The sequence below is a fragment of the Molothrus ater genome, chromosome 7 (genome assembly GCF_012460135.2).
Source record: "Molothrus ater isolate BHLD 08-10-18 breed brown headed cowbird chromosome 7, BPBGC_Mater_1.1, whole genome shotgun sequence".
In the NCBI taxonomy this organism is placed as follows: domain Eukaryota; kingdom Metazoa; phylum Chordata; class Aves; order Passeriformes; family Icteridae; genus Molothrus; species Molothrus ater.
In genome coordinates, this window is record NC_050484.2 from 8522714 (window position 1) to 8535079 (window position 12366).

General features: G+C 43.3%; 1 protein-coding gene across 1 annotated transcript in view; it reads right to left on the reverse strand.

The window, feature by feature from the left end:
- Positions 1–12366, reverse strand: part of TMEFF2 (transmembrane protein with EGF like and two follistatin like domains 2) — a 124751-nt gene that overhangs the window by 46315 nt on the left and 66070 nt on the right. Inside the window, exon 5 of the mRNA XM_036386414.2 lies at positions 5827–5923. Within this exon, the coding sequence (XP_036242307.1) occupies positions 5827–5923 (97 nt within the window). The remainder of the gene's footprint in view (positions 1–5826; positions 5924–12366) is intronic.

A 12366-nucleotide genomic window follows, 5' to 3' on the forward strand; every position in this document is an offset into this window, starting at 1 on the left:
CATATGGCATTTTTTTCCCAAGTCCCAAATGAAGAAGCATGGCTGGGTTCTCTCTACAGCTCTCATACTCCAGGCAGCAGGATTTGGCTGACCAACTTCCTAGAAAAGCCTCCAACCTGGCCCTTTCTTAGAGCAGGCTTTGTAATTAAAACATCACATACAGACGGGGTAGACATCATCTTGCTTTTTCTAATATTCCTCAAGTTTTACTTTTCATTGCAAGTGCTTCATTGACTAATTTCAGTTGCTTAGGCTACATTTTTTCCAGTATTGCTGACTCTTAACCCACTGAATGGTGTCCCTACACTTATCTCAACAGTTCCCATGGAAGTCAGCTGCTTTCCTTTTATTTCAAAATCTTTTAACCACAGAACACACACCAATGGAAACATTAGCACGTAACTGAGACAGAAGTGGGCTAATTTCTGGGCAGGCACTGGAGGTAGCTCTGCTACCAGGCTGGGGCTAGGATAAGTGACATGGGTGTGAGAGGGTGCAACCTGCTTGGTCATCAACTGCTGTGCAATGCAGAGATTGTGCTCCAGTGCCTTTAATTCCCTCTGCAAACCCTTGCCTGGACTCTTATTAGACATGACTACTAATCTCCATGTGAAGATTTATGCAGCAGCAGCTCCAGTTCATGCCTTAGGTATGATCTCAAGCTAAGCAGAAATTTAAGTTTTTGCAGAACTGTGCAATTTTAATGATTTTATTCCATTCCTGTGCTTATTGGAGCACAAGTCCAACATGTATGTGTAAGTGTTATGCCCAGCTATGAACACAGATCTATATTTTCACTAGAAGAGAAGGAAAAGCAGCAGCAAACAGCAACATATCTACTGTATAATGTCTGGGACATTGCAGATGTTAAAGCAGCTCGTTGTTTCTGCATCTGGAACAAGTAGGTCACACATAGTTATTATACACACTGCTGAACATGAAGCAGCCAATACCCGTGTAATGTATGTGAGACTTCAAACCACCTTTTAGTACTTTAGAGCAGTACAGCATCTTGTTTGCAAATGCTCTGCTTGAGAGCAACTGATGGAAGGGGGAAGGGAGCCAAAACTGACTGACCTAATTGCTGTGTGGATCGAGAAGCTGGCAAAATCATTAGTTTCTTTTATGTTTTCTTTCTATACAATAATAAAGATAAATATTGATTGCTGGGGCAGTATTGATTGCAGGGGTCGCTGCAGATGGCAGCTGCATGATTTGCACAGATATCTCCCATTTACAGAGCCACTTATTTGCATGAAAATGTGGTTTCACCCTCCTCACGTGCTTCTGACTGTTCACTTGCCTTATAGGAGCATTTACCCAAACTAAATGTACCAGTGATTAGGAGTAAAATATGAAATGAGGGGCTGAAAGAGCTCATCTTTGTAATAGCTTTTGTGTATGTACCTGTCTGCTGTGGGTGAGTGGAGTTTATTGTCCCAGCCATGTGGACAGAGGCACAGGACACAGGGACCTGCTGTAATTATGCTGCAGTGTCACCTCCTCACTTGGGAATGCCACTTGGGAATGCCACCCAGGGCACAGCACACCTGGGACCAGCCCTCCTTCCTTCCCCACTGACCCACACACTGAACAAGCCCAGCTCCTTCCTCCAGGCCTGGATGCCTCCCTCCAAGTCCCAGCTTGTGGTCATCAGGGACCTTCAAGAATGGCTTCAGCATCTTCTCCTGAGCTGAACCTGCCCAGTAGGATCCTTGTCCACTTGCAAGGAATGGAAAAGGCTCCTCCATTGTGGGCCAGGCTTGTGAGGAAGGAAGAAAGTTTCCTACCACGAGCACAGTGCCTTTTGCAGAGCATGATACTCCACTCCCAGCCAAGGAGAAGTCCTTGGGGTGAGTGGGACCAAGTTGCAGGAAGCAGCAGGGGCATTTAGGCACCTTTTTATCTCTGGTACAAACCAGTGGCCCATTCCAGGGTCAGGCACCTCCTGCCAGGGAGCTGCTGCCTCCAGAGAGAGGAAGGAGCAGGCAGAGGAGCACTCTGGAGGAGATCTCCTCACCTCCTTGGACACTGCCAGGCTGTAGGGGAAGCTCTCCCTGAGCAGACCACTGTGTGTCTGCCTTCCAGCTAGCAACCTGCATCTTACTGTGGGCACTGCTGCACTTCCACACTGCTGCTGGCTGACCTGCTGGCACTGCAATGCAAAGGGAAAGTATGCATATTTAACCTCAATTCATCATCTTGATTTTGATTAACTCTGCAAGTCAGAGGTTTGCAGGCTTTAATCTCGTTTTAAGAAAATATTCCCATCCCCTCTAATTGTCAGCATTTTCCAACTGGAAACTCAATCAAAGGATCTTTCTTATTCTTTATCTCCTTCCACTTTGGACATATGAGTGGACCTCTGAAACAGCTGCCCAGTATTTATCCAAACCATGGCTTGTCCAGTGTAGGGAGTGCTCTTATTTACTCAGTGGCTCACAAGGAGGAGATTAATGCTGGAGCCCAGGTTTCTGACATGGTTCTGCACTGACACTGAGCCACTCCAGCAGAGAGCAGGCACTCCATTTGGTGAGCACTATTTATGTCCAGTGAGTGTTTCATAGATGCTTTTTGGAAGAGCTGAGCAATACACCACGGCTCAAAACGTTACGCCTCATTCTTCAATTCCTTTTAAGTATATCTCTCGGGGTGTTATGTTGAGTAGCCCTGTCATACAAAATCAATTATTCCTTAGCCAGCTCAGAAATAAAACCCAAAGCAAGCAACACCAAATGTCTGATTTACCAATAGATTGCAACCCCGTGCTAAAGAGTGTAGCCACTGCCCTGCTTTAAATATTCATGAAGCCCACTGGTGCAAAATGCATTAAAGGTGGGAATAATGCCAGTAATACACGATCCTCTTAGTGACAAGAAGCTTTCACATATTAAAGCAGCAAGATGTTAAAGACTTTCAAGTGAACAGTCTTTGTTTTTGACTTAGAGAAAGAGATTCACTAATGGAATGCCAAATTGCATTCACTCTCATGATACTTGACTGCAGAATGGGATAATAACACATGTGTGCTTCTGCATGCCATGGAAAACCTGTTATTACAGAGGTTTCTTTCCTGCCTTTCCTCAGCACTTTCCAGAAAATGTTCACACAAATCTTACTGCTTCAAGTAATCTTCTGTGTGCCAACCCCCCCATTAGAATCCCAGAGGTCTAGCCATTAACAGATTGGTTTTTCACAAATAAAAAGAATTAAAAATAATGGTGACAGAACACAATAGCACAATTTAGATGAGTGACAACTGGCAATGAATAACCAAAAAAAAAAAGAAGAGTTAAACTAGAGATAACGGTCTGCAAAATATAGACTGTGACAATAGAGAAGAATGTCAATTGTCACTTTAAATCATCAGCAGCCCAACCACATCTGCTATCACACCTGTGCTCTCTTTTCTGATCTACTCTGGCACCCTAGAAATAGTAGGCAAACAGCCAGCCTTGCATCTCCAGCTCTCTGAAGTCTGGCTCTGCTACCATTCCTCTCACCTGGAGCAGATCAGGCACTGACCCTGCACCTCAGACTGTTCCTGACTGACAGGGATTCACTGCTGCTGCTGGGATTGACATCCTGTAAAGCAGGTCCCAGGACCACCAGGAACTGCTGGCCCTGTTTGGATTTTACAAACCTCATCAGTCAGGTGAGGGAGCTAAAGGAGCCCTGCTTACATCTGATACTTGATCCACATAAAAATAGTGAACAAATAATAAATTGACATTTCTTGGCAAAGGGAGTGGGACAACATGTGCCTCTGGTGCCAAACATGACAATTCAGCTAACATATATTGGAAAGAGGGATCAACAACCTCCATACTTATTCCACTTTTATTCTAGAAATAAAAATAATGAAAAGCTGACAGCCAGAAGGCTCATTGTTTAGGAAGATGCTTTTCCAAGACTAATCAGGGGGCAAAGACAGGAAAATAGAGCTCAGTTATGGCATATGAAATTGGTTACTTCAAAGCACACCTTTCACAGGCTTTAGATGGGGTTTGGGTTTTTGGATGGGAATTGGCTTTCCTGCCTCCTAACAGTTTGTCTGGGAGCATCCTCCCAGTGCCAGCCCTTCCCTGCTTCCTGCCCCCAGAAGCACCTTCCCCTGCAGGAAGAGTGCCTGTCAATAAAGACCGAGCACCTCAGCTCCTGCCATCATTCTGCTGCTCTGTAAAAGCCAACTTGTTTCAAAGGGGAGGAATTAGATTGTGCAAAAGCTGCAGTGGGAACACTGGGGTAAGTTGGATCAGGCAGTTTTACCAAGCTATTTCTGGAAAAAAATAAACACTGCTACTCAGTGCTTATGATTAATAATGTTATCTTGTAGCTAATTTTATTCCTTGCCCCTCTCTTCTCCTGCCTTCCAATTTGGAAGCACACTTAATTATGAAAACATGAGCACTAGACTGTGAATTTTGATATATTAATTTCACCGTGGTTTTGTTTCTACATTGCACCACCAAAGCTCTCAAGGACAACCAGTCAAGGAGACAATGAAAATCGTAACACCTGGGGTAATTTTCTTAAGCAAAGTCAACATTAGGCAATTTCTTACTCACAAATTTCATTACATTACTGAAACCTATAACCATGATGCACCTTGCTTCTGTTTTTCAACACCACAATTCCTTTTGATGTCTGAAGCCAGAGCAAGGACTCAGTGTTTTTTCTGCTTCAGGTTTTTTTAAGGACTAGAACCAGAGATTACTAAGAGGCTGGCAAGACAAAACCAAAAAGAGCATAAATGGATAACCATGACCATATTCCTGAGCTCCTTCACTCAACAGCAGAACTGTTCCTAATTTCATGCCTGAGCAGGGTGCACGGATGCCTTGCCTGGGTGGGGTCAGCTGCCCAACACTGGGCCCAGCTATCATGCTCACCATCATTTATTGACTCCTCTCTGCTCCATTCTGATTCTCCCCACTAGAGCTCTGGCCTCAGTGTTTTACTGACACCTCACTGACTAGGTTGTGCATCCATCCTTTAGCTACCATTAGCTCACAGCTCCAGAGGCACCATCCAGACAGCAGCTCTGACATCTGCATGGTTATTTTGTTCTCTCTCTAAATCTGTTTAGTTACTTAGAGAGAAACATGAGGTGTGGCATTAGGGCAGTGTTAGAAATACAGCTCTGTGCATAGTGACCTATTGGCTGTTCTAAAATCACAATGAAATGATTAGCTCAGAGTTGGCTTAATGTAACTTTGCATATATCCTAGGCAAAATGAAAAATAAAAGTCTGAGTTGATAGAATTATTTCCCTTCAGCTTTTGTAATTAAGGTTTAAAATAAAAAAAAATCCAAATCATTTTGAAACTCCTTTTAAAAAATAAAAATTAAAACCATTTCCATTGAGAAAATGTCTAAATGTACACTCTCATTTTTTCAAGCAATTGAGGGCAAGGTTTTCAACTGCAACAAAATAGGAAAAAGTGAGACAGATTTCCCAGCCTTTCTAATGCCACACATGAATTAGCATGATGATCATACTAATGATACTTTTTAACTGGAAAAGCTTTAGGTCAATTATTTTTCCCAATTCTATTTTTTACTGAAGTATGAAGCTGTAAAACCCCAGATGGAATAACATAAGTTATAATGGCAACAAAATGGATAACTGTGTTTCTAAACTTGGTCTAAATCGTGCATGTTCCAAAATACATTTTTTCAGAGTGATAACCACCTTAGTCACTTTGAGATGAATCTCTGTGTGCATAAAACAGAGTATCTAACATTTGTAATGCTTTCCAAACCACAGTACCTTTAAACAATACAACATTCATTAAAATAGAAGAGTAGAGCAAATTACTGTACCAAACATCCTCTGCATCTTCATCGCACTCCGCCCCGAACTGGCAAATGTCACAGGTCGATGTCTCCTTTTGATTGGTTTCACCTGAGCCTTCATTGACTGTTTGATGGAAAGCAGAAGAATATACATTAGTAAAGACAGCACTGTAGCAAAGCACTTCTCTCTTTCTAGAAAAATCTATTCACTGCATCAGCTTAATGCGCTGCTCACAAAGCCGACGGCCGGCCAACAGTGCTCCTGAGTGGGCCAACAACACAGAGATCTCCATGCTGCCTGTGACAAATCCCCTCAGTTACACAGTTAAAAGGAAAACCAGAGAAAAACCCTTCCTTTTCCCTCTCTCCTTAATCAATGACCCCTTCAAGCTGCAGCCCAGGAAGGTCATGTCCCAACTGAGCCTTGCCGCTTTGTTCCCTAAGAAAATAATGGAGGGGCATTGATAGCATCACATGCTGCCTCGTGTCCTTTACCCATGAAGGGCCTTGAGGTGGCCCCAAGGGGATGCTTTCCTCGAAAATGTTTTGAAATTACCTGCCTTGTGGTGCAATCTAGTCCACTCCAAAGGCAAAACATTTTTCTCTGCAGAAGCACAGCTACAGAGCCCCAAGGACTAGTTATCTCTGGCAGGGAAGATTTAGTGCTGTCCAGAGGAGAGGACAATCTCCAGCATAGGTTAAATTTGAAACCAGGGGGAAAGTCAATGCTGATATCTGCAATTGTGTAAGGTTTGTACCTGGCCTGTAAGCCAAAAACAAGAAGGGACTAAGGGGAAAAATCAAAATTTGAGTGTAAGAGGACTGCAAAAAAATACTAACAGCTGAGTACTGAAAGACAGAATGAGACCACTAAGGTAGGCACCAAGAAGAAGGTTTGTTAAAAGATCCAAAAGAAACATTATCCATGTTTCTACTGAAGTGTATAAACACCCTTTGGTATCTTTTGAAAGATGCCACACTCCAGCAAAGCATTGTAGCCAGTGATATCCTCCTGCCAGTTGCAGAGTTATTAAACCAAGGCAGACTTTAAGCATCAATCAGCTCTGCTCAGACTGATGATGTTATCTGCACCTCTGCAGTGTCACCTCTCGAGCATTTGGAGTCAGCACCGTGGTGGTGCAGCCTTCTGCACACCTGGGTGCAACCCACCAAAGCTGGAGTGTGTTGGTAGCCCCAGTGACACCCACTGGACAAATCATCTGCCTGATGTACATCCAGGTTGTTAGCAGAGGCTTCTGTGTCAGGGGGCTCTGACTTGGAATAAGCTGCTTTTGTTATTTACTCAAAAAAGGACGAGAATCCCAGGCTTTCTGAAAGCTGTTTGAGGAGAAAGGGCTTTTGCCCCTAGAAGAGCAAGGCTGACTCCAAATGCCTGTTTTTCAACAAATTTGCCTCCCTATCCTGGACATGTTATATAACCTCTGCCATGCTTCCCACTATGTGATAACAGGAATAATATCATTTCCTCCCAACAGAGAATGTGGAAACAAGTATATTAAAATACTGTGATAAGCTTAGATACTACAGTGATAGAAATCACAGAAATACCAAAGGTAGATCTTATCTAAAATGCTTTTTTCCTGAGCCTTAATATAGTCAAAGGAAGTGTTGGTATTTTTAGGTATGGACTATGCTGCATTAATTTCCTATCAGTCATGCTTGAATTTAGACTATATTAAACTGAAAAAAAATTCACCTATGAAAAGCATTCTGATTATCTGATTATCCCAAAAGGAAAAAAAAAAAAAGGTAGCTTTGCTCTATTTGTACAAATTTGCTCACCTTTATATCCATAAAATTCATGTATGAAAAAACAAAGGGGAAACCAGGAAAAACACACTCTGGATTTTTGTTCTACTGTGTCATCAGGCTTTACAGGGAAGGGCTGAGCTGTGGTTTTTCTGTTTCCTTAAATGATTGAGGCTCACATGTTATAAAAGCCAATGTATGAGGGTGGACAAGGAGTCCAGGTGCCACATCCTCACACCATTAGCATCTCCACGTGCTGCCCGTGTGATTCTGGCCCCACAACATCACGAGGCTCATGTGAGATCCTCCCCACCTCCCTACAGCTGCATCCAGGCCTGCAATGTTTCATTTACATTTTAAACAAAGAAATCTCTTTTACTGAGGAGATAACTCTGACAGCCAACCCAGGCAGGGGATTTCCAGTGGTTAAGATTTTAGGCAGGACATGTAACGAGTGACTATGGCACCTATGGGCAGATGTCTTCTTACAAGAGCCAAGCAGTCCTCACCTATCAGAAACATGACAATTGCTCCAGTTCAGGAGGGTGAGAATATATACTTTATGGAATGGAGCTTTAACTTCTTTATTTTGTTATTCTGCAAATCACTTCCCTTGCATTTCCTTTTAATTTAAAACATATGCCCTGCTCTCTTCCTCCCTGAAATGCTCCTATTCATCACTGCCCAGCACGTGCTGCTTGGCTGGGGACCTCACACAGTCCTACATCACAGAGTAAGTGAAATAGCTACTTAAACCATTAAAAAAGGCATTTGAAAGACAGAGCATGTTGAAGAGCAGTAACTGATTTGGAGAAGATCATCCACTCTATAGCACATTGCAGTTCTGAATTTCTCTTTGAAAATAATAAGTCACTCCTTCGTATTTTTCTGAAGGAGCCCTGTGACCAGCTTTCCACAGTCAATGTGCATGTTGTCATTAATTGTGTAAATGTGCAGCAGTCCTTACTCAAAAAGACAACTGTTTATCTCCTGTTTATGCTCTTTCTGTTGTCAGTAATACAGATAACATTATTCTTTACATTGTTTATAGGTGTGTTTTCTCTCCCTACACAAACATACCCACTGGCATATGCACCCACACCCAGAGCTGACACACACAGGGCTTGTTTTCTCCATGCTGTGCAGATAACTGCTTTGATAAATCAGACATCTTACAACGAGTTATTTTCCCAATATTTCCTGCTGCTTTCTAGCTTGAGGACTAGTGGATGCTTATTTTCTAAGGTGACTCTTTTTTCTTTTTTCCCCCCTCACTGCACTTGCTGATTTGCACTTCTTTTCTAACCCAAATGGAAAAAATTGTTAGCAAAAAATACTCTAGTTTCTGGATTCCTCTTCTAAATCAGAGAATGAGTCTTCTTCTCATGCATGTTAGGTAGTTTTCATATTAGCAACTATTGAGGTTTTAACACCAAGGCCCTACAGGAACATAGTAGGGCTCCAGGGTGGCTAATCACTGAAGCCTACCACTTATTACTCACACAACTGAGAAATTTTAAGCAAGATTATCAACTCAGTGTCCAAAGAAATGTGCTAACAAGGGTTAGAAGGTCACTAACATTACTTGAAAGTCACTTGAGAGACTATGTCAATCTCCTAAGCAATATAAATTCTCAGCTGTGAAGCACACAATTTACAGAGTCAATGGACTGTGGGAACCACAACAGCTCCTGTTTTAATCATTTGGTCCTTCTCTGGCATTCTCACAGTGCTCTGATGAGATAGCTGTGGTTTCAAGAATGTCTGTATTGTTTGCAGGTCCCACAAGAAAGAAACCATTTCTGAGGCATTTTACTCTGTCTCCCTAGCTGAAAAAAAACCAGATTGAAAGTATCATCAGTAGATTGGCTTGACCCTGTGCTTATTTCCTGTAACATCAGGAGAAAACTAGAAGCTCCTAAAATGCCCACTGCCACTGTAGCCACCTCTAATTTCTTTTTACATTCAATCTCTTTGAAGTCTTCTGTAGGTACAGACCTACAAAATGGTTGTAGCTACAACCCCAAAAAATCATACTAGGACTTCAGCCACACAGCTTCCCAGACTCATGCTCTATGGATCAGTGGTTTAGAGGTTTTAAAATGTAGACATCAAAATCTCTGTGCTTGAGCTGCTGAATAACCCTTGCTCAGTGTCTTCCCAAGGTGCTTGATGAGTGGCAAAGGCAGGATGGTAATGAACTCCTCGCAATTTCCAGAAAAGCAGCTCCAGTGGGATGGTTAGGGGCATGCAGAGCATCTTGGTCTGGTACACAAAGTGCCACAGGGGACATGCAGGTACCTTGCCCCACAGACCACACTGTGAGGAGTGAGGGGTGTGGGAAGAGTAGCTGGGGAGCCATGGGAGTGAGAGACAATCAGGTGGCAACACTGGCTAGACACAGATCTTTGAACCTCTCTTTGCTAACAAGACTCTGAAGGTAATAGGGCAAACTCAAGAAAGCCTCAGCTCAGTCTTCACATAGCTTTTTAGGACTATTACAACAATCCTTGTTCAATGTATTTCAACTACACAGGAGAACACAACAAAGAAACAATATAAAACATCACCACATGCTTGAATATACAAAATATGACTATAATGAATTATGAATTATGACTACTCTGATGTAGTCTTCCTTTGATCGATGTGATCAGACACGTGCTTATCACAACCCCTGATTCTGACTTGACTCCTCATAGTGGGATATCTTTGCTATTGTTGAAAGGAAAACTTCAAAAAAAGGCTTGCTCTAGCTCGTCCTAACAGCATACATGCTTGTTTTCACCTATAAAATCTAGGTAAAAACAAAGATCACATGGAGATGAGAGTTGATGGCCATTTTGGTATTGCAGAATGAAAGACAATGTGCAAATTAAAATGTAGTGGAGGAGGATGATCTTCAGACCAGCTGAGGCGATCTCAGGCTTCAGTCCTAACAGGACTGCTCTGGGCAGGTGAGAAGGTGAGTGGTTAAAGTGAGAAAGGTCTAAGCAAGGAGGGCAGAGAAGCCAGCAAGAATTTACTAAATGTGTGAGAACAAGCACTACCAGACAGCTAACAACACCTCACAAACTGCACCAATAAAAGCCCAGATGCTGCAAGCGACTTCACTCTAATCAATAAGCCTTTTTCCTGAAAGCATTAGCTCAGTCAAAACCTGCAAAGTGAGAAAAATGAAGGGTGCAAAGCAGGGGGTCAACTCGCCAATGGCTCTGCCCTCAAAGCCTGGCAGAGGCTCAGAACGGCATTACCGTCACAATGAAAGGAAAATGGCCTACAGGATTGGTAATAAATTCAAACTCTGACGTGCCTTGCCCTGCTTTACTCCTGCCAGCTGGCTCCATCTCAATAAATACAAATTTGCCCTCTCTCACACGCATAAACACTCTGGGGAAATCATTTATTGCAGGGAATACAGTGTCTGTGCCCAGCTCAGGACCCAACACAGAACTTCTTAATATTGAAATGAAATATTCTCCTTCACACCAACATGCCTTTGATGGTTCCTTTATAGCACCACAGGTGAGTCCTTGAAACCCCCTCTCTGCTATATGGGCAGGTGATTTAAACAGCACTGGGGCTGTGCCATACCTGAGCTGGCTGCCTGGGAAATCGGAGCTCCTTTCTCAGGGTTTATACTGCCTCAGGTCCCATCCTTGGATACCTCTGCCTTGCCATTCTCAGGCAAGTGCTGGAAAAGGTTAATGGGATGACTTTGGCATGATGTAAATACCTAGCAGGGTTTTTGAGGAGGAACGAGATGCACCCAGCCAGCTCAGATTGCTGATAAAATGTGCTCTTATCTTATTGCTAAAGACCATGTAGATAGAGCCTGGCACTGCTTTGATGCCAGTCAGACTCAATTTGCAGTGTTTTTCAGCTCTTGTGATTCTCAGCTTATGTTTTTTTTCTTAAAAATCATAACCAGTGGATTATCTGAACATATAAGGATCTCAGTTTCCATGCATATATTTGTTTTGTAAGGTATGCCTAAGCTTTAGAGCGGTGGTGAAAATGCTTGTGATTATAACTAACACCAGGAACTCTCATGTTTATAATTTTTAAAAACTACTTTGTAGGGCTGATTCATGATTTTTCAGTGCAATGCTGAGTTGATGTCAGACAGGAAAGCAGCACTTCTGGAGCAGCTCATCCCTGTGCACAGCCCTGTGAGCTCAGCCACACCTTGTGTTTCTGCCCTGGATGTGGAGTCTCATAGTGCAAGAAAACTATCTGGGAGTGCTCTGAGTTTGGGGAATAACGAGTACAAAAATTGTTTCCCATTACTACTAAACACTGCTGCTCTGTCCTTAGTTTTTACCTCCTGTCTTCCTTCCTGGCATGCCTTCTAATTCTCTTGGGTCAGCTTTTCTTTTCCCACCACCCCCAGTTTTCCAGTGGCATTTTCCCAAACACCTGGAGCAGCTCTGTCAGCCCAGCTGGCCCCTTGCTCGGCCCAGCTCAGCACCTCTGGAAGCTCAGGCAGCCTTCTCCAGCTGTCACCCTGCCTGGGGGCTCCAGGGTCTCCCCTGGCAGCATTCCCACTCCCTAAAGCTTGCTTATCATGGCTGAAAGTGGCTGGGATGGTTAGGGTTTCCCAGGAACAGCGCTGCTCCTCTGCACCTGCCTGCCTGCAGCTCTCTCCTTCCAGCAGGTGCTCCTGCAGCATCCCTGTCTGAAGCCAGGCCATGACCCTCCACAGGCCTCTGCAGGGACTTGTCTGCATTTCTACAACCGTGGCCAGGAGGGAATGGACTCAATTCTTACTCAGAGTGTATTTATTCTAAACAAACA